At 37.9% G+C, this 26,440-nt stretch overlaps 1 protein-coding gene across 1 annotated transcript in view; it reads left to right on the top strand.

The window, feature by feature from the left end:
- Positions 1-26,440, top strand: part of DGKI (diacylglycerol kinase iota) — a 409,987-nt gene that overhangs the window by 217,764 nt on the left and 165,783 nt on the right. The window contains 5 exon segments of the mRNA XM_020289707.2: positions 2,584-2,666; positions 4,553-4,613; positions 13,495-13,608; positions 15,282-15,419; positions 18,637-18,715. Coding sequence (XP_020145296.2) covers positions 2,584-2,666; positions 4,553-4,613; positions 13,495-13,608; positions 15,282-15,419; positions 18,637-18,715 — 475 coding nt within the window.

Here is a 26,440-nt window from a genome sequence, read left to right as displayed (position 1 = left end):
ATTAGGATTGATGTATAGGCTATTTTTTCCTTTAGAGAAAACTAGACTCTTGCACAAAAGTTGCGGCTTTTGTGTTCGGTATATAATGTATGATTGGTAGCTGTGAGAGTGTTGTGGACTTATTAGTGAGTGACAGGTGTGTAAATGATTGAGTAGATTTAATCCTGCCATTGAGAAAGAAACAAATTACCCTTCCCTGGTGAATTAGTATTTGTCAAACCATTCAGTTCTATTTAATAAATTACCTCTATTAAAGCTTTAAAGTAGCTTAACGCAGAGGTAACAGCAGAGTTAATAGAACTCACTCAAATGTATGAGTTAGACCTTTTTCTCTCCACCTGCTAGGATTGATTTTAAACAATGGTTTCATTCAACACTTGTTATTTTTGCGAATAAATATATTTTTGAAAGGAAATGCCTTTTAAAAGAAATAATTATATCATGCCTGAATGTCAACTCCGAGAGAATAGCCATGCACAACTATGCAAGTTATCCCCCCACGACTGCAGGGGGTATTATTCCAGTAGACTGCAATGGAAGTGGCACCTCCTACAGGTGTGCAGTGTGTAGCTTGTCAGGCTTAATTAATACCCCTTCCTCAAAAAGATAAATTGGGATAATTAGATGTACCAACTAACACAAATTGAAAATGAGCAAAACCAAAACTGTGTGGCCACTGAAATATTTTTGAGAAATTTCAGGTTAAGAAAAACAACCTCTCATGCTTTTTTACTTTTTGAAAGGTGTTAATTACCTAGTATTATTTGCGTAATAGGAGAAGCTGAAATTGAAATGTGCACTGTACCATGGCAAAGGTGGAAAGAAGTAATTAACATCAACAATTCAAACTGCTCTAGGAATCTAAAACTGACCAATTAATTTTCTAGCAGGTCAATTGGAAATGTCTAAAAATTGGTTGGTTATTAAAATGACTCTTATGTTACCTGTCAAACATAAAAGATTATTTGAGATAATGCTGAACACATTTGAATATCGAGGCCCAGTGTAAGAAGAAAGAAAATTATCCCATATTTAGTTAGTATACGTATTTAAACCTATGTTTGAATTTGATAAAAAGCAAAATATGTCTGAAGGATTAGTTGGGATAATTAAGGATGTAACGTTATTCCTAAAATTATAGCAAGCACATGATAAGGAAGAACTTTTAAATTATAGGTTTAGATGATACATGAAACAAAAGACCTGCACTGGTCTCTGTAACAACTGGCATAACAATGTGATAATTATAAACTACACTTTAGTGCTCACACCCCCAAGTGTAATTTAATGAACAGAATAACAAGGAGCAAAAAAGAAAGACTAACATTTACAGAGGTCTATTTTGTGCCACATACTGTGCTAACTCTTACTGATTCATTTAGTTCTCATAATCACACTGGAAGGGAGATATCCCTTCCATTTTATGTCCTGTATTCCTACAGGATTATAAATGCTCATGATTACTCAGTTAGAACACCCAAGTTAGTTCTGACTCAACCCTCATGCTAGTTCTACTATACTAGGATGTTTCTTAAATACAGCGTATTAGATATACAAATTTAGGAATATTTTAGGAAAAAGCAATCATGATATCTGCCAAAGGAATAATATTTATAAGTGACAAACTCTGCTCAAGAGATCAAATATTATTTGCTATAATTGATCCTACTCAATTTTAAAGCTCTTTTGATACTGCTTGATAGAAAGATTCTTCCTTCCTTTCTTGTTTGCTCAACCCACGTTAAGAAATGATCTCTATACCTACCTTGCATCTGCCATAATGATCATCTGTATAAATGTCACAGTTAGTTAAAACACTCCAAAACTGATCATGGGAGAGAGAAGTGTTTGGCTTAAACAAATCGATATATAAATATGGAGATTGAGAATGTCAAAAAGGAGCTAACTAGGGAAAGGAAGTTTTATATATACACACACATATAGATGTATGTGTATATACATACATAATAACTTGGAGCCTGTGATAATTCTGATTCAGTTAGAAAAAATTATTTCAATGAAATCCTATTTAGCTAATATTGCCCATATTTCAAATTTTGCAGAGACAGTATAATAATCTGTACAATAAGGTAAAAATTAATGTTAAATCATATAGGCTAACTAATAACTTTCTTATATAGATTTTTATGCTTTAAGTAGTGATGGTAAAACTAATAGGTATATTATTCATTAATCACTTAAGGTATGTCAGACGCTGTGTTGTGCTCCTCAAACATTGTTGCTTTTAATCCTTGCAACAAGTCTGTGAATTGGGCATTCTTGTGTCCGTATTAAAGAAAAGCAGGGGCTGAGTTTAATGAAATTAAGCAACTGACCCAGAGCTATGCAGGTTAGACAAACATTTAACCTGGACATTCAGCCTATGTATGTCTATAACCAAAGCCCATGATTTTAATTACTTTTCTTTACTGTTTATAATTAGATATTATTTAAGAGAAAAGGTTTGTTTATTTATTTAGAGACAAGGTTTCACTCTGTCACCCAGACTGGAGATTTTTATTTTTTAAATGAGTAGTTATTATTGGAAAATTTCTTCCTATTATTGCCATTTCTTTTTAACAGGGAACCAAAGTCCTGCAGATGTTCATGTGGTACCTGAATCCACGGCAAGTCTTTGATCTTTCTCAGGAAGGGCCAAAAGACGCGTAAGTCTGGAAATACACTCCATGGTCCATGTGTGTTTTAGGCAAGTGAAAGAACTTTCTGCTTCGGGGTCAAGTTTCATTATCTGATTACCTTGTGAAATACACCTCTCATGTACTTTCTCACCTGTACTCTCCTTTCTTTAAAACTCCATCTGATGTTACCTCCTAATCTTCATTGAATTAGTTCCCTTCAAAACATGTCTTCTCAATTGTTAAATCAGCCAATTCTTCTAGTGTGTTTGCTGCATATATGTGTGTGTGTGTGTGTGTGTATATATGTGTGTGTGTATGTGTGTGTGTGTGTGTGTGTATGTCTGTGAATTGAGAAAGGACCCATCATCTTTCTATTCATGCATGTGTAACTTTGGACATGCACACTAACGGGAGTGGTAAGTGTGTATTGCTATAGAGGGCAGCCATATTTGTTTATGAACATTTGAGTTGGAGAGTCTGTGGGTGTGTGTGAGAGAGAGAGATTGATTGATTAATTGATGATACCTACGAACTCTACACCAGTGTAGGTGAGACATTTTACTTCCTGCTCAGTCCCTTTTCTGAGCTTCTCAGAAATCTCATTCTCAGTTTTTGTTAGAAGCATTGAAAATAAAGTCTAGAGGCAGGTGACACATAATACACTGTTTCTTCTCTTTGGTGGAGTGGCACGTGGTGGAAGGAGCAGGGACCCTTCTGCTGTAATACAGCTCCGTGTTTTAAACGTATTTACTCAATTCGGATGCTATCTGATAAATGTTAGAACAGAAGGGACACCAGTGTTTTTTTTAATAAGTACAATATCAGAGGCAAAGGAATGTCAACCAGATGAATTCTAGAGAAATAGTATTCTTATATAAAATGGATAACTTACATATTTTAAGTATGCAGGAGAACACAAAATATAAAAATTAATTTGTCATTCTCTGAATCTATGACTTTCTTTGCCACTAGAGTTTGCTATAAGACTTCTGTATTTTTTTTCCTGTATTTGTGCTAAGGTAATTCTGCTACCTGGGCCTGCGCCCTTTTAGATGATTCGTTTAAGGTTTTATCGAGTTAATTAGACCTTAGGTGGACGCTTAGTAAGTCACCATAAAGGATATGGCAGCACACGAAATATTTTCAGGAAAAACCATATTATTTGATTTAAATAAGTGATGTGTTCTAGCATAGAGCCACCAAGCAAAAGATTTAGCAGGGGCAGTGTCACTGCGTTTTCTTGAGAGCCAACAGTAAAGATAAAATGATCTAAATTCAAGGAGACAAATTTGAAGTAAAGAAAATCAATCTTCCCACTTTGGGTGGGAAGTATAAGTAGGGGTGTGAGTGAGTGAGTCAGCTGAGAAAGGGACTGGACGGACTTGTGGTTTTGGTGGTGATGGTGGGGGACCCTCCCCATCGCTAGGAAAATGATTTCATAGGGTCAAGAGTGGAAAGTATAGGTTTCAAAAGATAAAAAAGATCTGGGAAAAGCTAATAACATATAAGGAGGAGACGCATAGGGACTGTTGATTACCAATTAATGATGGTTTACTTTGAGAAAGGAGAAGAGGAAAGAAAAAGAAGGAAGGAAGTCAAAACTAATAAGGAAAATAATGCGTATTGACACACTAATAGAAATTATGAGAAATAAAACTCTAGGACATCCTAAAATCCTTTAAATTCCAGTGCTGGCCATTTAAAAATAATGATTTCTGCCTCCCTGTGACCCTGTTGTTGAAGTCATTCCTCCTACAGTGACTTGGGAGCTGGCTTTGCTGGTATTGTCATCCTACTGGTTATACATTTTCTCTCATGGATGCCGCACCCACCCATTTAATCCTGTGTTTTCTCTCTGCTATAGCCAGTAACATGTTCTTTTGTTTACTTTTTCTTCTATTTTTCCTTTACAGGCTCGAGTTGTATAGGAAAGTACCAAATCTGCGAATTCTTGCCTGTGGTGGGGATGGAACGGTAGGTCTTTGAAAGAGAATCCAGTTTTCTCTCCCTTATTTCTTCTTTCTTCCCTATTGTTTTTCTTGTGATGGGACACTTTCTTTATTCCCAGTCTTTTCAATCCCCTAAAACGTTACATTTATCTCTCTCCTGTGAATCACAACCTCTAAGGGTAAGAAGGAACTTTGTTCTTATCCTCATGGATACGTACTTGATCTTTCTAAAGTATACCGTACTCCCTCAGCTATGCTATATAAGGATGTGGTCAAGTCATTAAAATGAAGGTTATAGATGGCTAAATTCCTTAAAAAATAGAAACCGTCTTATTTTCATTCTTAATGACTGGTCACAATGAGGAGAAATATGTGTACAAATTAAATTATTGCATTTTTTTTTTTTTACTAGTGGAAATAAAACTCAGAAGTCTGACTAATGATGGTTTGCATTAAAGATCATTAATTGGTCCCATTTGTATACATTTTTCAGGAAATGGTGCATATGGAATTAGGCTGAAGTTTAATATCATGGATATATTTTCTGTTTGTTATATCTCATTGATTTCTCCATTTGGCCTCTTCTTATGTTGGAATATTTAGCAAAAGTAAAGAATTGAGAATTGTGACATTTAAATTGTATTGTCTCGTGTCTTTTTCTTCTGGATTTTGAGTCTAATCTTGTTAGGATCTAGGATTGTATTATGAACTATCTTTGGCTTTTCTCTAATCTCTGTAATTAGAATGTTTTGTTCTCAAAGGCAGCAACAAAATCTAATTTTATCTCTCATAGCACATAAGCACTTTATATAGGATTGGATTCATATTATATACTAGTAAGTACAACTGGAATGAAATAGAACAGTGATTCTAGTGGCCCCTCAGATACTCTTTGGAGAGAAAAAACATTTTTCAGTTGGGAAAATAGTGTTTACCATTCTTCAAGAGTCACAATACACATTTCCAACTTATAAAATTCATTATAAAGTCTTAACAGCTAAGAAGCCAAACTCATTTAACTTGGTTTAACCCAGTATTCTTCAAAATTATTTGGCCATGGAATTCCTCCCCCCTTCCCCCATTATATCAATTAAATTTCAGTTGATTATAGTATTCTAGGGAGCTAGGGGTTATGCTAGTGTGGAATTTTTCCAACTTCCTTTAGTAAGAATATCCAAATGAATCCTCTAGGGACAGATATTATTATACTGTTTTCCTCCTAATTTAACCATCCCCCAGATTAGTTATCTTCAATGAGAGAATACACTCATTGTGACTTTTTGCTATACCTCTAGTTATCGTCCTCATTTTAGAATCTACCTGCTTTTCCATGTGACTTCAACATCCCACTCACATATTTTCTGCTCTAAATCTCAGTGACAGCAACAGACAAGTTGAGGATATGTAATAGTTCTTCCTCTTTCTTAACTCAAATCCACATCAGCTTCCTATTAAGATACATCCTCAAATCTTGGACTTTATCATTGCATTGGGTGATCCACCTCCAAAACCTCCCCGTCTCTGCCAAGCCCCATCTCTGCTGAACTCCTGTCACACCTCCCCTTCAGTCTCCTTTGTTCTTTCTCATTCTTGCTCCTTTTTTCTTCTTTTCCTTTGCACAGTAGGTATGTGCAGGAAGCACCATGCCAGGTTATGTAGTATTGAGACACTCTCTGCAATTAGATAAGTATTTGAAAACATGAGACTTCAAAGCACAAAGAACACAGAGGGAAAAGAGCCACATCCACACACTTTTTATGGAAACACAGAATTATGGAGTCCGAACCAAAGTCCAAAAGGAAAATGAAAAGATAGAAAAATAGAAGGGGAATCCATAGTCTGTTCGGTCAAGTACAGAAACCAAAAAAGGGGTTTCAAGAAAGAGGCAGTGGTTAAATTTAATTTTTTATGGAAAGATGAAGAATTACCATCGAATTTGGAAACTAGGAAGTAACTGGTGATCTCAAGAAAGCAGTTTCAATAGAGTGTGTGGGACAAAAACCAGAATGATGAGTAAGTGAAACTTGGTTCAGTCCTAATGAACTACTGGCCAGATCCAGTACAGTGCTGGGCATCTCGGAACTCTGATGCCTTTGTCACCGCCCTTCGTGACACGTAGACTATCTATTTCTCCTACTTTTCTTAGCCAGTCTTTTCTAGCATCTCTTCATTAAATATGTCATAATTAATGGGTATTCTACAAAGCTAAATATTTCTTTTATGTGTTAGGTACTTTTTCCTCTTAGGGACCTTATCTAGATGCCTAACTTTGGTTTTCACATCCTTCCATATAACTCATAAATGCACCAGTCACTTACACTTGAGTGTCTTACAGTCACTTGTATTAGGCATGCCTAAAATAAAAGTAGTATATTTACCCTGGAGTTGGTGATGCATACTTTTGGACTGATTATTTTTGTCAGTATTAACATCTGTAGTCCAATCACTCAGTCATCTTGTACCTTATGTAAATCTTCCATAAACTCAGATTTTATTTTGCCTTGTAAAACTAAAGCGTTTTGTGAAAAGTATGGGTTTATGACATGCTTATCATGGTATGTTGTTGATATTTTTGGTTTCATTAGTTTAGAATATAAAACTTTTAATTTTGGGTGGATGCAGAGTTTACATAAAGAGAAGGCAGCCTGATGAATTCGTGATGAAAAGCTCCTGGCTTTGGGCAAATAGAGTATGATTCTCGAGAGTGTCAGGTATATATTTAACATAAGCATTGAGCCTTTAGTGGGCGAATATATCTGTCACTGTAGAAGCTGTCAGAATCCTGCCAGTATAGTGACAAGACTTGGGGAGGAATCCAAATGGAATATTTTTGACTGGTTGGGATGAGGGTATCTCTTAACCATATTAGTTTAAGTGTACAAAGTATTATTTAATATATAAAAAATTTGCATTACTTTGGAAAAAGGTTTTTAGGCTTCAATATTAGTTACTTAAGTTTTATGTTGTTTAAAAAAAATACAAGGAAGGAGAGAGATATATCTCCCAATAATGCATTTGCAGTTGGAGATGGAAGAGGTGATTCTGCTACTTTTTCTGTGACCTTTGACAGGTTCCTCAAGAATGACCTCAGACCTTGGTGTTTATAAACGAGAAAATTGCTCTTTAGCCACATTGTAGTTTTGTACTCTGTCACTTCCTTGGCTGCATTGACACCTATCCAACTCCCCATGAAATCCCTGCTGAAATATCCATGAGCGCATGGACTGAGACCCTTAAAACACACGTAACTTGGTGTATGGCTCCTTCCGGTGTGACCCGTGATCCCCACTCTCTGGCTTCTGACTTTGGTGAGTTGGGCTGGAGTCATTCTTGAGTTGGCTGAGTTTTATCTCAGTCATGAGATCAAAGATGGGACCAGACCATCTAGTACCTGGGACTATGTGACAACCTCCAAATTTTGCAAACAAGGTACAAAGAAGGCTACACCATTTTAACCTCTTTCCAAAGGCCAATGGAATTAAATTGATGTTAACCATCCACTTCATGATTATTTCTTGGTCAGCTGGCCTCCCTGGATGAGGGGACATCGTAAATAGTAGGAACCCTCGTGCCCTGAACTCACCATAGCCAAGGCAGGGAAGAAAGTATTATTTTCCTTCAACTCACAGGGACAAGCAGATCATTCTAAGCCCCATTCCCCACTCAACCTCAGCTTACCTACCTTATCCTTTGTCCTGAGTGAGCTCATAGTATACTCTCAGTGTGTATTCTTCATGAATAGATACCTTAAATCTATATTCTACTGCAAAAAAAAAAAAAAAGCTCATACCTTGACTATTACATTGATTTCTTCTTTTGTGCTAATTTTAAACACACTTTTTAAAAAACACATGGTGACTTTGTAAACTATTGGGTGCAGGCATAAGTTAAAATATCAAAAGGAAGAATCGTAGTGTACATATTAGAAAGGGTCCCTCAGCCACCCAATGCTGTGTCTTGATTTTCTTTCAGAGTTTGGAAATGCTCCCTTTGTTTTTCTTTGATTTCTCCATATGAGTGGCCTTCACTTCTTGACCTGCATATACTACATGGCAGTGCAGCGTGTGTCTGTTCTGTTTGAAGAAAATGTCAGTTCGCTGTCATCTCCACCTCTCAGCCACCTCTATCTAGTATTAGCACACTGCAGAATGAAAACATTGCTCCAAATGCAGCACTTGGTTAAGCGTTCGGTGACGGCTAATGCCGAAAGTGGACAGGTGGTGGCAGCATTGGCCAGCTGCTGCCGTGCGTGGCACTCAGGGACAGCACCGAGGACCTGGTGTTCTCAGTCTGTCAGTCCTGCTTTTCCTAGGAAGGAAGGAAAAAGCTCTGTAAGCTGGAAACTGATTTCACTCCATCAGGGTAACTTTCTTCAGTTCTGGTGGAAAATATGCCAAGAGCTACGTGTTGCAATTAATGAAATAATTTAATTGAAAGGGCGCTAAGTGAGCTGGTGGAGATGATTTGGGGAACTACTAAAGCTCTGCCAAACACAGTCCCTGCCCAAGAACCTGCAGTGCAGTGTGCGGCTGGACTTCGAGCAGGAACTGGGTCCTGATTATTGTGAAGGCAGAGCTCTCAGTAACAGCTTTGAGTGCTGAAGATTTTCTGTATCTCCTGCTATTGTAGATATGTGTTTGTTTCTGTTCTTTTTTTTTTTTTTTTTTTTTTTAAGAGATGGGAGTCTCCCTGTGCTGCCCAGGCTGGCCTCAAACTTCTGGGCTCAAGCAATCCTCCCACCTCAGCCTCCTGAGTAGCAGGGACTGCAGGCACACACCACCTTATTTTCTTTTTTATATCCCCTTTCTACTGTAAAGAAACTTCTTGGTTTGGTGGCAGCCCAAACTGGGACTGATTCATAAACCTAGGGCTGAATTTTCTTTAAGTGCAGCGACAGTAAGAGGCCATTCTGCTTTTAGGAAACTGGGTCTTTATCAGTGAAATAAGGGAAGAGGAAGAAAAAGGTGAGTTATAGTAGCTAGTGGTAATTTGGCATTTGCTGTTTGCCAGGAGCATGCTAAGCAATGCTGATACTTTATTTAATCGGTAAAATAACTCTGAAAAGCAACATCCTGCTGCCTGCTGAGGAAGCTGTTGTTGGGGTTTGGTGATATGGCTATCAGTCAAGAAAAAGTCTTCAGGAGCTGTGAAAGGGCAGATACAGGCTCACCTCAGCTGAAGCCTAACACTGTTTGTCCGTGAGAGAATTTCAAGACAAAGCAAAATCTGTGCTGTGGAAGGCAGGAGGCATTTGAGGACTCCAAGGCGATGCAGTGATGAAATACAAGATTATCTGCTTGTATACAGGAGAAAATGAAATATTCGATCATTGGGCTATGGAAACAAAGGAGCTAGAATATATTTATCCAGTTTGTAAAGTAAATCAATTGGAAAGAAAAGGGAAGCATCTTTATATTCAAATCATCTATACTTTTTCTGCGTCAGCCAAATGTAAGAGGATCAGAGCTGGTGAGAAATCCAGAGGCCTTGAGGGCTTGTGCCCTTTGTGGAATCATAGTAAAGTATCACAAAAACGTATTTATTTATTTACTTATTTTGAGACAGAGTCTCACTCTTGCCAGCCAGGCTGGAGTACAGTGTGTCGTCATAGCCCACTGCAGCCCCGAACTCCTGGGCTCAAGCGATTCTCCCGCCTCAGCCTCCCCAGTAGCTGGGACTACAGGCGTGCACCACCACTCTTTGCTATTTTTAAACATTTTTGTAGAGATGGTGGGGGTGGGTGGGGAGGTCTCGTTTTGTTGCCCAGGCTGGTCTTGATCACCTGGGCTCAAGCGGTCCTCCCACCTCAGCTTCCCAAAGTGCTGGAATTATAGGTGTGAGCCACTGCACTGAGCTCCATGAAAACTCTTGACACCTTCTCTGAGAAATCAACAGGACCAGAGCCTAAGAAGGTTTGAAATATAAGGGCAGTAATAGTCAGAGGACTATTAGAAGACACAGCATCAATTCACAGAAGTTACGGGACACTTATTTCAAAGTCATTTGGAAATTATTTGTATTTCGTGGGCAGTGAATTAACCCCCTCACTCTCCATCTATTTTGGTATTAGCCTTCTTCGTGAGATTTGGATATTTGCTCTGCAAGCTCGTCTTCAGAGGAAGTTGTTTTGCTTGATTTACTTTTCTGTCTCTGTGTCACGTCACTACCCCTTTCTGGTAGTTTTGAATTGTCTCCAGGACTTTTAGACTAGAGCTAGGTTTTTCTATAGGTTCCTAAGGCTCTCATCCTGCGCAGAGGTCACGGATATGTCAGTGAGCTCATTCATGGAAGTTGGGCCAAGCACCTTCCAGGCTTCTTTGGGCCACAACAGGTCTCAGCTTTCTCTGGGCCATGATGCCAGGCTGGAATTTCACACTCTGTCTGCCCACCTCTCTTCCTTCCTAAGAGGGAGGCCAGCTCCAGGACAGCTTGCCCCCAGCAGGGGGCACACTTTTACTTCCCATTCATTACTGGGCAGAAGCCAAACTGCCTCTTCTGCCTGTTGCAAAACCAGGAGCCAAATTGATTTAAACCTTTACCTGGGTTTTGCCACTTTGTGTTTGTTTCTGGCCCATGAGGATGTATCTTTTCTTTCTTTTCTATCCTTGCTGTGTCTGGAGTGATAGGGAGTGTTGAAAAGTGTAAACGTGTAGCATTATCTTTACCAAGAGTGACATATTTCAACTAAACTTCAGAAGAAAAATGTCTAATCTAAATGGACCCAAAAGATAATGGGCTGATAGGTAGGTACACATCATAAAGGGGAGGTTGGATCATCATCTTTTGGAGAAGTTTTAAAGAGAGTACCTTCTTTTTCCTTCTCTGGATGGGATGTTGAGTTGGAGTTCTACGAAGTTCTGTTGCGTATTTGCGGGTCTGTTTCCACTCAGGGCTGTTTGCATCTGTAGTCAGTGGTCTCTGAGGGCTGGGCTTCCTGAGTGTTTATGTCCTTTTTAATCACCTATAAACCCCCTTCTTGTAGTTTTTTAGAGCTATCTACTTTTACTGCGTTTGTGCTTTTAGGGGCACAGGAACGTTGTCTGACAGTCATCAGAACTAATTTAGCCTCAGGCATTTCTGTTTTCTTGTACTTCACTAGCTGTGTTGATACTGTGTATAAAAAACAAAAGTAAAGAGTATTGGGAGAATAGATGGATTTTTTGATACTTTTATCCCCCTGGATTTCTACTTACCACATTAGGTGAACATTGAGGTGCACTTTTTAGAAAGTAAACACAGTTTTAGACTCTATTGATAGGTGAGTCTTGCATCTTGGAGAGTCATTTTTGTGAAGGAGAAAGGATTTTATTTTATTTTATTTTTTTTTTTTTTGAGACAGAGTCTCGCTTTGTTGCCCAGGCTAGAGTGAGTGCCCTGGCGTCAGCCTAGCTCACAGCAACCTCAAACTCCTGGGCTCGAGTGATCCTTCTGCCTCAGCCTCCCGGGTAGCTGGGACTACAGGCATGCGCCACCATGCCCGGCTAATTTTTTATATATATATCAGTTGGCCAATTAATTTCTTTCTATTTATAGTAGAGACGGGGTCTCGCTCAGGCTGGTTTCGAACTCCTGACCTTGAGCAATCCGCCCGCCTCGGCCTCCCAAGAGCTAGGATTACAGGCGTGAGCCACAGCGCCCGGCCGAGAAAGGATTTTAGATACAAGTTGAGAGGACTGGTACTGCTCTGACTCTGCCATTTCTAGTTAGTTAGTCTTGAGAAAATTATCTTATCTGCACTTCAGTTAATAAATCTGCAGGTTCACTGAATTTGATTAAGCAACTTCTAAGGTTTTTCCTTAGAAGGTTGCCTTAGAAGGTTTTTCCTTGGCTTAAGTCTTTAATGTGGGAACCAGCTAGATGGTAAAGCTGATTTGTCAGAGAAGTAAAGAATTATGTAGTTCATGACAAAATAATTTTTCTAAATTTGAGACAAAACTGGTTAACATCCTATGGGAAAATAAAATCCTAGCAGGACCTTTAAAATAATCTTCTCTTCTTGACATTTACATCCCTGTAGGGCAGAAACCTATGTTAACCTATAGTTATAAAATTCTTAGACAGGCCCATGAAACACTAGTATGACATTATAAGGATATCTGGATTTCTTTTTGATATTTCCAAGTTTTGGGTAATTTTTCTAAATAGTTATAATAAGACTAAACCCAAAATATTATTTATCTTAGAAAAAGATTAAGAAAATATGATTTCTAACTGTAAGTATCTATTTTCTGCCTAAACTTATAATAGGTTCTAAGGCCATCTACAATTATGTTTTCATAGTGTTGATTAAAGGAGAATATAGGGAAATTTAGGAAAACTATGAATTTCCAAGATGAGACTATGGAGGGTAACCATTTAACGATTACTTACATGGGCCATGCATCATGTGAAGGGCTTTATGTATGTTTTAGTTCGGTCTGTAAACAATCCTGTGAGGTAGGTATTATTATCCCCATTTGGAAAATCAGGTAAATGAATGAGTCTCAGTGAGGTTAAATAGTTTAATCAAGGTTACACAGCCTGTGAGGAGCCAGAATTGAAATTCAGTCTGATTCTGAGTCTTAAATTCCCTCCTGTGCCCTGTTATGTTAACTAAATCTTAAACTCTTCTAAATTTTAAAGTATATCTGTAGTTAAACACACAGATGAATGGGTTTAGTTTTGTTTATGGGAGAGAGTACAGTGGTCCTTTTTACCTCTAAGAGGCTTAGCATTTGGAAACTGCCTGAGCTAGGTGGCCTTTCTATTCCCTACCCACTGGTTTAAAACACCTATGTTTTAAAGAAAAATAGACCAGTTTTTTGTTTTGTTTTGTTTAGCTCTTTAAAGCTTCCTTTTCTGGAGTTATTTTCTTTGTAACTTATTTATCTTTCTTATACCTCTTCTGGCCCCCGATATGTCTGTAGGTGGGCTGGATCCTTTCCATCCTGGATGAACTGCAGCTGAACCCTCAGCCTCCCGTGGGGGTCCTTCCTCTGGGCACTGGGAATGACCTGGCTCGGACTCTCAACTGGGGAGGGGTAAGAACTGCCCTCGGGGGAGGGGGGCTGCCCATGTCATCAAGCAGCAAACAGAACTCCCAGATCCACAGATGTTCTCCCGGAAGGGGAGTGTGCCGCTGCTGTCCAAGGCATCAGTCAGAGTTGGCATTCAGAGTGCCCGTGAACCCTGATTTTATCTGGTAGCTTCTTTATTTTAAACTTATACTCAGCCAGAGGGAAAGGGAAAGTTGAGTATGAGAAAAATCTGGTGGTTCATTCACAGGCCTGGAGCTTTATGAGGTTTCAACCCCTAAGAGATAGTGGGCGCCCAGCTGGCGTGGGGAACTCGCAGCCTTCTGATTTCAATATTGTTCTTTTTTTTTAAAGCACTACAGGAGGAAAGGAAAGCTTTGTCTTTCTCTGCTGCACCCCTCTTAATAGAAGGATTTGTTCTGTAAAAATTGGATTTGGTCAAAAGGCTGAACTTAAGGACCTAGAAGGCCACATGTGGCCTTAAAGCCTGCACGTTCTCCACCCCTGGAAGGTCTTCATGTAGAACGACCATACAGACTTGAATTAATCCTGACCCTCAGCCCTGGCCAGACAGCACATTTTGTTAGATTTACAACCCTTACTTAGGGAGAATTACGTCTCTTTTTGAGCATTTGGTTTTTCTGATCTGTGTTATCATGGCTTTGGCTGTACAGGTGTCAGCTGTCCTCCCACCATGGAGCCAACCCCACACAAGCTTGGGTGGGGGGAAGTAGTTCTTCCATCACTAACCAGCCATTTTCTGTATGTATGTATGTATGTTATAATACTAAGATAGCAAGGAAATATAGTAAATATAGATATATTAATATTATATAAATATAAATATTATATAAATATAAATTAATATTATATATATTATATATATATATATATATATATATATATATATATATATATATATATATATACAGCCCCACCAACATTTATCTGCTCATATAAGACCAATATCTGGGCTGGGCTTCATGAAAATTATATTCAGATGTCTAGCAGATATTAATCTGGCCTTTGGGTGAATTAACTTTCTGTGGATTTTTTTTTTTAAATAGTGGACAATTTAGAAACGATAAATATATTTACATGAAACAACTAAGGTATTATCACTGTTAGCTTCTCTCATCCACATCAGTGACCCGCCTGTCCTCGGTAGGCCATGCTGTCAGTAATGGATCCTTAAGGAGTAAGTAGCTCCCTAACAGGACCCTGTCGGTCAGACTTGCCTCAGGTCATGGGAAGAATGATGTCCTCCCACAGGGTCAGGGAGAGGTGAAATGGAAGAATGTTTCCAATCAGATCCCTCCTTGATCTTTTTCTCTTTTCCATTTCTGTTTGTTCTGGGTATCCCCCAAGCTCCTCTAGTCTGAGGCACGGAGAGCCCTGTTTTTTACTCTGATAAAAGCAGCCATCCAGCATGGTCCTCAATGCCTATCAGTGGCTGTTGGTTCTTGGTGCAAAAACCAGCCAGAGCTAATGTTTCTGTGCCCCCTACCTGTGAGTATTATCTTAAGTTCAAAGTCCCTTGAGGAAAACAGCTTACTCTCCCAGCCTTACTAATTACAGACTAAACAGAATCTAGCAGTGGAGCTTTTCCTTACGTAAATAGCGTTGGCTACACTGTTCTGTACTCCAGATAGCAATGTGTATGTTCTCTGATTCCTCAGGGCTACACTGATGAACCTGTTTCTAAGATCCTGTGCCAAGTAGAAGATGGGACAATTGTACAGCTAGATCGCTGGAACCTCCACGTGGAAAGAAACCCAGACTTGCCTCCAGAAGAACTTGAAGATGGCGTATGTAAGGTTAGACACTTCTTTCTGCTGCAGACACGAACGTGGAGCATCCCCTGACCTACAGGAAACGCATTCCTGGCTGGAGAATCATGTGCTGATTCCTTCCTGTGAGATAACGGGAAAGTGTCTGAGTTTATGGTTACTAGGGCTATAGGCATAATAACACTGCCTAATGATTATGCTCCATACTCTGAAGACCTAGATTTCATACCTGCTTACAGAGCTCAGGGAGCTATTCTCTGTCTTCACCTTCCACACTAGAAAGTCATGTGTTCATTTTTTAATCTTTCAAGTTAATTGCAACCAACTTATGAGAAGATGAAAAACATATATGTTCTGAAGCGTTGGAGCCTTGATCTTTCAGTAGAAAGATAACCTTCTGAAATTTCTGGCCTGATACTAAGTGGTAGTAACTAAGCCAATTGTATCACTTGGTTGGGACTCAAAGATGCCTAAATAAATGTTTTGACTTCGTGTTTTCTTTTAGTGATGAGCTTTTATTTCAACCGAAAACAAACCAAGGGATATGGTTGTAAATATGCTAGTGTGGCACTTCAGTTGATCATTTGGTTCTGAGTTGTGGCCTCAATTTCAGATAAATTTAGTAGGTTGCTGAGTAGCCACTTTTTCTAAATTACTTCCCAGTTTTCTTCTATGATAGAATTTTCAAACTTTGCATGTTTGTAAGAATCTCTAGGTGTGCTTGTTAAAATGCAGATCATGAGGCCCAGTCCCCAGAAATTCTGATTAAGTAAATGCAAGATTAAGGCCCAAGTATCTGTACTTTCAACAGTGTTCCTGCTATAATGAATTATGCCATTCATTGATTTAGGCTAAGATTTTATGGATATTTCAGGCTTAAAATGGATTGAACATCATATCATTTCAGATCAAACCAGTATCCACTTATTTATTAGCACCATGATTCTGACCAATTATGATAGATGCATACGTTTTTTATTTGACTAAAATAGGTTAAAACAGGTTTTGCTTTGTATTTCTGGGGTTTTTTTTCACCTAAACTGTGACTCCAAAATTAATAAGGTTTCTAGTAGGTATCATAATTGTTCAGATGAATTTGAGTTCATAATGTCACAATGCTGTTTAGACAATAAGTATCATCTTGGGACGTGATGCTTTTTTCTAATGTATTTTTGACTTACAGAAATTTTATAGAAAACAGCCAAAGTAGAAGGAAGTGTACTATATGGATATTTTAAAGTCCTTTTCCTACTAAACTTGGAATGGGTAGGCCCGCAATAGAAATCCATACTTGATTCTCTTCCCAACAGCTTAAGAAATGGAAAGACTTCTTGGAGCAGCCAGAGAACATCAATCCAGATAATTAAAGGGCTTTGTAAGTGGGTTTTTAAGGAGATATGTAGGAAATTGGGGCAAGTTTTCCTGGAAAATATGAATAACTTAAAAACAGACTAAGTTGGGGTATTATATTTAGGGGACAGTGGCCAGATGTTCTTCTTAGCTATCAGTGGATAGCTAAGACATGGGTTGGAATTGTAGCCAAAAGAACATAAATGGTAGAGGAGATGAACATATCTGTGCTTTTGGCAGGATCACCAACTCATGCTGTCATTCCTAAGAACTGGTATTTTATTTAAGTGCAGCAACTGGACATTCTCAAATATGAAGCCAGAAAAGTGAGACATGGTTTTGGCATCTTTCTATGTTTTTAGTTTCTCTCCCTATTCTCCAGTGAATTGAAACCATTTCTAAGGGCTGCTTTGGCCTCTGAATCATTATAGGTTGTGACTTGGGGGCTTCCACGTGGCGTCATTCCTTACTTCCTTTAGAGACCAAGGCAATCCAACTTCTTTCTGCTTTAAATCTCTCATGCTCTCTTTCTTTCATTTCATTTTTTTCTTAACGAGACAAAGTTCTCCCTCCAGTGAAACAGAAAATCTTGCTTATCAAAAGGAATGTGAAACACTGTAGTATACTTAGTTTTGAAATCTTTAGGGTTAAAACACCTTTTTCTCATGGAAAACAGGTGCAGTTCGATTTGGGTCATAAACCTGATAATTATCTGGAAATATTCCCTTTCTTTATTGACTTTAATGTTTATCTTCCTTGCTGAGTTGCAGAAGGAAAAGTGGGAGAACCACCCTTTCCCTTCTAGCATTTTCCATATGCTTTTCTAATTGTTTCAACATTGAACCAAAGCTTTAAAAATCACTTAGTTTTGCATTTTTAATGTAAGATTTTTAGGCTGCATAGTTCTTTCCTTCACTCAGCCTGTGGTGGTATCAGCCAGAGACCCAAAGAACTCTGGGAAGGAAAGTTAAGGCTTGCACATGCATGTGTGTGGCTGTGTTTGCCAATTTCATGGTCCTATCAAAAATTCAAGGTTTGATAAATTAAATGGGAATTTGAACAATACTGATAGGTATATTTTTGGGCTTTTTTTCCCCATCTAGGTCAACAATAGTTAAATGGTTCACACTGCCCTGTTATTATTATAAGACTTTTGTCTACATATATATATATTCAATATATATATATATATATTGAAAACATGATGGGTAAACAAATAAACGGTTACTCATTTTAAGTTGTAATATTTTTATGTGGAATATAAATTCTCAAAAAAAGTATATCCACTTTTTAAGTGGTTAGAAATGATCCTTGCAATTGAATTTACTTTCTGAGTTTGCTTAGTGAATAATTCTTAGTGACTATTCCAAGTATGCATCCCTAAGCTTAACAAGTTTCTATTGTTACAACATCTACAAGAATGGTTCTTATTTAATAACTTGTAGCTCTTGTTTCCTACAGTACGTATAATTCCTGAGGTAATTACTTGATTCGAGCTTTCACTAATGAATTAATTCAAGAATCTCCTGTTTCTTGCTCAGGGGTCCTCAAACTACGGCCCATGGGCCACATGCAGCCCACCATCTGGCCCGCTGGGTGTTTTTGCTGCCGCTGCCTGTCCTGCTTAGCAGCCGACTCATCCCAGGCCCACAGTGCGCATGTGTGGAATGTGCGCCGCACTCTCCAACGGCCCTCCAACGGTCTGAGGGACAGTGAACTGGCCCCCTGTTTAAAAAGTTTGAGGACCCATGCTACATAAACAATCTGTACTTCGAATCATGACTGATTTGTCTCCTGGGGACTGCCCAAGACATAGGTGTCGGGTTTAGGTTTTATCTTTCTCTTTCTGCCTGGCCACACATAACTGGACCTCTGTCTTTGTTTATCATTGCAGCTCCCTCTGAATGTTTTCAATAATTACTTCAGCCTTGGATTTGATGCTCATGTCACACTGGAGTTCCATGAATCCAGAGGTGAGGACAACGTCCCATTTCCATCTCCCAGGGAGGAAGTTTCCAGCAGGTGTTTTGCATGTTCCCTTTTGTTTGCGTATCACTTAAATGTTTACGGTGTGCTTCAGTGTTGTTTCATTTTAACCTTTGTAATGACTCCGGGAACTAGACGACATAGAAACTTATTGCAACAGGGACCCTGAGACCTAGTTGTTTAGAGTCTCAAAGACAGTAAACGACAGGACCAGATCGGTGTCCCAGAATTCAGGACTACTAATCTTTAAGTTTGACTGGAAATTTTGAAGTGAATGAATGTCTAAAGAAACAATGGGCATCTAGAACACTAGAGGGGCCGTAGGTAGTTTAGGTTGAAGGAAAGGAGTGTGATGGTGATTGGATGAGGTAAACAGGCTCTGGGGATCCTCACTGGATGATACAAAGGCGTGAGTGAGACTGAATAGCAATTTAAAGTACCAGAAGAGATAGAGTCAAGACTGAGGGAACGGAACAATTTTTGAAAGAGAAGTAAGATGAATAATGATATGCTGTTAAATATTTCATCAATATTTTCTCTTACCATTTAGAACTGAGAAAGTTTAGGATTTTGACTTATGCTTTGTAGCCCCAATCACTCTCTCTCTCTCTCTCTGTGTCTCTTGATCATTCTCTTAATCTGTCCTTTTATTAACTGTACTATACATCTATGTATCTATAGTTATATCTGTACCTAGTTCCTTGTGAATGTCTTTATATATAACCAAAATAATACTAGGATGTAGATTTCTAAGAAGCTTGTGAGATAAAAGCCATAAATGAGAAAGCGCTTTTACTCCTTTTCCTCCTGGCTCTGCAAGAGTGTAAGTGATTTTAAACCATAGAATTTGAAATGCAGATTACTAAGAGATATAATTCAAATTTTCAGATTCCAGTAATAATGCAGAGAAAATTCTGATAATGTTCTTATGCACTAGAAGTCAGGAGTAGAGCTACAAGATTAACATTGTTGGAAGACAAAATAAAAGTAAAGTGCTATATAGTTCTTTACTGAATTCAGCAATTTTGGTAGACTTTTGCCTTCCTGGTTTCTTGAGGCTTTGAAGGAATAGGCTCTGGAGAGGTCAAATTCTGCGCCAGGCAAGAACGATACTGTTTGAAGAAAGAGCATAGTTTGGTCTTGTTCTTTGATACTCAGAAAATCACAGTGAGAAAGTATGGTTGATAACAGAAACTCAGAAATCCAAGGATGGTTGATAACAGAACCTCAGATATCCAAAGCAGAAACACCACTAACTCTCCTTCCTCTCTGCCATAGACAGTTCTTGGAGAGAGATGTTCAGAGAGATTTACGTTAGAGCCAATATTTATAACCAATTGCCCTTCCTATATTTAAGGAGAGTTAATTTAGAAAGTAAATTGTGGTTTAATTATTCATTTCTTGCCCCATTTTTTCCTTTAATATTAGGACATTAAATATGAAATGTATAATTTTGAATCAAAAGTGTGATTTATCATATTTCAAACAAGAAGTAGTGCAATAATCAAACTATGCATCTAAACTGTCCACACGGTTTTGCCTCGGGAGGGTCTGGGTCCCAGGCTTCTTAATAAGATCCCCGAGTTTCTTAACAGAACTTATTAAGTAACACAGTTATCACTAACACATGAATTTCCCAATAGTCATGAAAAGAGGTTGAAATGAGTAAGTGACCAACAATGAGTTCATTCAAAGTGAGTCTAATATTTTAGTCTAACTAATCTGAAAGTTATTCTAATGAAACACTTTCCCGATCTGTGGTGACATTTCTGTGTATCACAAGTGGGAGGAGAGCAGGGAGAGACACCTCGGGGGAAAGACCGGGTTTAGAAGAGAATTCTTTTGGGGAAAGTGATTTTTTTCTCTTATTTTAAGCTGTGGGATTATTTAATTTTAGAGTAGAATATGAAAATTTTGGTGCCTATGAGCACGTGTATTTTTATGTATGTGATTATGAAGCAGTTGGTTAGAAGATGCCAAGCATTCATGTTTGCATGGTTTATTTCTGAGGCTTAGTGCAAGTGTTTTAATGGAGTTTGAAATGGAATTGCAAACATTTCCCCTACGTAAGCCAGAGCCTTTGAGGAAAACCAGCCACTGAAGAGCTGATAAGGGAGAATTTATATAGGTTGGGAATAACTGTTACACTATTCGTGAAGGTGAAAGAGAGATAATAAAAGATAAAATGTTCATTAAGATATTGAAACTAGATTTTGTTGATACACTTAGACTAGAGGTGTGGACTTCTCCTCACTATTAATCTGTTATTTTTACATTAAATAAAAATAATTATGTATGAAAAGTATAATTAGTTAGCTAAAATATATATTGTAAATATATATATGTTTTACTGTTTCTGTTCATTTGGATTTTCTCCATATTTTTGTCTGGTTGATCAAGAAATCTTAAGCTAAGCTGTAGAATAAAAGGTAGCATAAGCAAGGCCATATTTTCAACTAGGGCAAGCGTACTTATGTTGTTGGCAGGTAGTGAGTGGCTGTTCTCAAATCAAGAATAAACATAGTGGAGACTTTAAACTGTTCTCTAATGCAGTCACAGTTTGAGGCTTCATGATGAAAGTTATATCATTGGCCATAAAATACCTGGGGGGTGACTCAAAGCCTCATGAGAGCCACTGTGAAAAAATGAGTTTGGATAGAAGGACTTATTAGGCATTAGTCAAGAAAATATAGTACTATAATTTGGGAATTATGCCAATACATCTGCATAAAATGGGTAATTAATACTAATCTCATTAAGGCAGAATTTTCAAAAATTTAACTGCAGAAAGAATTTTTTACATATATATAAAAATAGTCTATCAAATTGATGGATCTTAGCATAACTACCTGTTTTGTATTTATTTTGGAGGCATCAATTAAAGTGACATTTATTTTGGGACAGTTTATTAATGTCATTACTGAGCAAATGCTTTTAGAATTACTGGTGGAAAACCAAATAGGAGGATAGCCTTAAAATTTTGATTAACTTTGTATATAAAGAAAGCAAACATTTGATTATTTGGGTTTCTATATTTGATTAGAAAGAAGGTATACTGCACTTAGTTGGAAAACAGAGATGCTTTCTTATTCTTCTCAAAGTGGCCAAGCCATTCATACTACTTAAATATCATAAAGTGCAATTGTTTGGAATAGAACTTGGAGATGTAATAGGATTGGTCATTTAATTGTCAGCCAGAGTCTTGCCTAGGACTTTTATCATTGTTGTATTTTGACAGTGCTTGGGGAAGAACATTGAAAATATTCCAATCTGTTACTGTATAGCCATGTTTAAATGATTATGGCTATCAGTGACAGAGTTGGATCTCACTTTGCCAGCTGTATGAATGAGATTGTCACTTTTTGGACATAAAGGATATTAAATACATCAAACTTTTAGTTTTAGATTGAATGATTAAATTTTTTTTTTTTTTTTTTTTTTTTTTTTTTTTTTTTGAGACAGAGTCTCGCTTTGTTGCCCAGGCTAGAGTGAGTGCCATGGCGTCAGCCTAGCTCACAGCAACCTCAAACTCCTGGGCTCGAGTGATCCTTCTGCCTCAGTCTCCCGGGTAGCTGGGACTACAGGCATGCGCCACCATGCCCGGCTAATTTTTTATATATATATCAGTTGGCCAATTAATTTCTTTCTATTTATAGTAGAGACGGGGTCTCACTCTTGCTCAGGCTGGTTTCGAACTCCTGACCTTGAGCAATCCGCCCGCCTCGGCCTCCCAAGAGCTAGGATTACAGGCGTGAGCCACAGCGCCCGGCCTTGAATGATTAAATTTTACTGTCACATCGAAATTACTTATTCAGAGAAGTTGAAACTTATACTACAAGGTCAAGGAAATACAATTATGACTCTAGACAAGGCAGTATTTAAATTCGATTAGGGTTTACTATTTTCACTGAATATTCAGAGACATGCAAATCAGCACATTTCAAAGGATTATGAATGTTTCATGATTTGTATCATAGAGAACTGAAAGATTTCTTTAAAAAAGTGTTATTTGCCATGGCTTGATGAATTTCATCATTGCCAACATCGCAAAGGATGCGTGGCTGGACTCTTTGCCCTTGAGAACCTTTCACTGTCTGAGGTTCTCAGAAAGCTTATCCATCTGGAACCTCTGCACGACCCCTACTCATCATTCAAGACTCATGTCCCTCCCTCTGGAATGCTTTTCTGATCATTCTCTTTGTGTGTGCTTTACCGTATATAAACTATCTTTCATAGCATATACAAAACGAAATTTTACTTTTCATTTTGAGACCTGTCTCTCCCACTCTAAACTCCATGAGGGCAAAAGACCACGTCTTATTTATTTTATATTTCCAGTACCCAGCCCAGAGGCTGTCTCAGTAAGTGTTTGTTGCAGTAATGGAATGTTTAATTAGGAGATAGGCCCCATAGACAAAAGGTAAATAGCAGTAGAAGATAATGTATATAACAAGATTAGCTGCATAGGCAGTAAATAATAAAGGCAGTTAATGGGACTGGTGGCAAAAGAAGGATATTGGGGAAAATGTCAAGAAAGCGTAGGAGGAAATATGGCTCAGAGATACAGGGAGGACTGTGACATCACAAGAAGTAAAGCAGGTGAGAGCATTTCAGGCAGGAAAGAAAAGAACAAAGGGACATATAAGCTTGTCATAAAGATAGGTTAGATGAGCAATTAATTCACAATGAAAGATTTTTTATGTTGTTAGAAAAACAATGGTAATGTCAGTACAAATATTTTTCCTTAATGGGAGATGATGTTGGAGAGAAGGAAAGATGATAATAGATACAATTTGAATTGAAGGTGGGATGTTACTATAGGCATAGATTTTGGAGTTATTTGTATATACATGATAACTGAAATCTCAAGATTGGGTAAGTATCCAATGGAGAAAATATGGAAGATGTATGAGTTATTTGGGGTTCAAATTACATAGTGTAAACTTATGTTTATGAATATCTCCCTAATATGCCTTGAGCAAACTGGATGGATTTTAGTTAAGAAGTTGAAAACTGAGCGAGGGAAGTGTATGATAACGATAAGCATACTGAATTTATTTGTGCGTGTGCATATTTTTAACAGTTGCAAGTGGAAAAACTCAGTCTGAATTATGAATTAGAGAGCCTTGCTTTTCGATATACAGAGTTGGCGAAAGTGTACACATAGGTAATATGAGCAATAATTTAATTCTAAAAACTTGGAAATGTATTTTATCATGTAGAATGTGTATCTGGGTCCACTATGATTTTTTCATTCCATCTATAGGTGTGAGAGAGTTTTCTGTTAGTACCTTATCAAAGGCAGTTTTGGCCAAGTTTAGTTGAAGCACATCAGCACATATGCATACAGCATTTTTAACCAATCCTTATATATTTCAAAGCAGTGAATTACATTAGACAACAGATGCCTTATAAAGTTTTATGTTTATTTAATAAAACCTAAGATTAGAAGAGTTCATTATATCATTATTAATAATTTTACATTGTATATATTCAAGAATACAAATAAGCAAACACACTGACTTTTTCAACTACTTCTTTATTTTGATGCAATTTGGCGTTTTGATAGGAACATGAAGAACACAGGACTGCTTATCTTTTGTTCCATACACTAAGTTTTAAAAAATGTCTGTAACAATGAATTTCCATGAACAATTGACATTTTTCTGTGTGGGCATGGTTTTGTGATCCATTGATATGTGCTATTCCAGGGTGTAGTCTGTTTGTTACCAGGGAGATTCGACCGATAAATTTTGGCCAATAGGCTTCTTATGTCCACCTGTTTGGAACATCAGAAAGTTGGCTAGTTGTAGTAGATCTTGGCCTTGGGGTCGCTGCCTCCATGGCCAGTCACAGGGCATCCAGCAGCTACTGGTGGCAGCCTGGTGGCAGGCTGAAGAGCCGGCCACCAAAAAGGTGTGCGAGGCCCACAATGAAAGAACCAGAGATTGAAGCAGGCCAAAGGAGCAGCTCAGGCTGAAAGTGGACAGTACCACCTGCAGATGGAGCAAGAGTTCACGGCCAAGGAAGCTGCGGCACTGGGCTCCCATACCTGTGGCAATTCTCTAGCAGAGAAGGAGACCAAGGAGAAGAGGACCATCCTCCAGACCTCCTTCCAGTAGGATAGGGGTGAAATCTCAGACAACCTCTTGGCCTTCGTCTCCAATATCTGGCCAGAAATCCATGAAAACTACTACATAAATGTGTAGGAGAAGAAGAAAGAAGCCCGTATTTCATGGATTGGCATTTTAGATGCCCTCATAGAATATGAAGACTTAGCAAAGCTTGAGTTATAGTCTTATGAAAAGTCATTATATTATTTCTATATATTATATAGTATGTATATATAATACCAACTATTGTTGGAGAGTAGTAAATCCAGTTTCTGTGTACAGACTTAGAACACATCTAAAAATTTCTACTTTTTATGTACCGTTTCTTAGAAATTTAATGAGTATGTTATTTGTTTTATTATGCCTTTTATAATAGTTCAAGCAACGTATATATCAATGTTGACTTTTTCTTTCTTAGATCTAGTAAAAGGCCAATTCTTTAAGAAAGAAAGCAATTAAATAATTTTTTTCCCTAATGCTTTCTCAAAGATCAGGGGCTTTATCTATGAAAAAGTAGTAAATTGATATTTATAACCTGTGTAAAGTGGCAGCAGGCTGAAAGTAATCCATTCCTGCTAATGTAGATCCTAGTCTAATTGTTTGAGCTGTTTTTAGTTTCTCTTAATCAAAATAACTAGATGGCAGAATTCAAGAATTTGTTACAGGTTATCACTTGGTATTTTGATCATCATTTAAAAGTAAAGATTCTTTGTCATGCAAAAAAGTTATAGTCATTTTGTGCTAATTCATAAAATACTGAGAAGATAAATTAATACATGTTTCATGAGCACTCTTTCCTGAGCTTGTATTATTTAGGCTGTTGAGGAACTTGATTTTGGGTGGAGACCTTTGGCGGGAGAGTCAGATACTACTACTCCCCTGAAGTTTTTTAACTACGTTCTTTTCTAGGGGAATGATTATAGGGGAACAAAGGGAAGGGACTGCTATCTGCAAGCTTCTCAGGGAAGGAAACATAGCAAATTGTGTTGAGAGCTAACCAACCTTTGAGGCCCTTTGCAACACTAACAGTCATTGGATGTGTACCTTTTGGGTGGCTAGAAACATAGAAATGATATATGTGTGGAATGCAAATGCAGTGTGAATGTGTGTGCACCAATTGCCATACACTTTCTGTAAGCAGAAAACACTCTGAAAATCATGTGACTTCCTGCTTTTCTGAAGACACATTTGTTTGGAAGGCTATTAGCCTGGCTTAAAGAAAAGAGTCTGCAAGGGCCATTAAAAAGAGCTAATAAAGGGGGAAGGGGAGTCAGAGCTTAGTTAGGAAGAAGGAATGAATAAATCATGTTAAATAATTAATATGTTTGTATGAGATCCTCCCAAACCCAGAGGTTGATGGATAGGCTGAAATAAATATTTGAAAAGGATTTAGGCAAAAGCAGGGTTTTAAGATCCCTGTTCTGACGGCGTATATCATGTTTTTGTGCTGCATATAAATATGGGGTTAATATATTTAATCAATTGAATGGGTTGTACCTAGAGCACCATCGTAATGATAAATGGGTTGCATCCAGAGCCAAATCATTTAGATGACTTAGATGATTTTGAGTTGATGGTGTCATGAGATGAGATCTCTGG

This window comes from Microcebus murinus, chromosome 9, assembly GCF_040939455.1.
Source record: "Microcebus murinus isolate Inina chromosome 9, M.murinus_Inina_mat1.0, whole genome shotgun sequence".
In the NCBI taxonomy this organism is placed as follows: domain Eukaryota; kingdom Metazoa; phylum Chordata; class Mammalia; order Primates; family Cheirogaleidae; genus Microcebus; species Microcebus murinus.
Note: the sequence above shows the minus strand (reverse complement) of the source record. Positions and strands in the feature narration are given on the sequence as shown.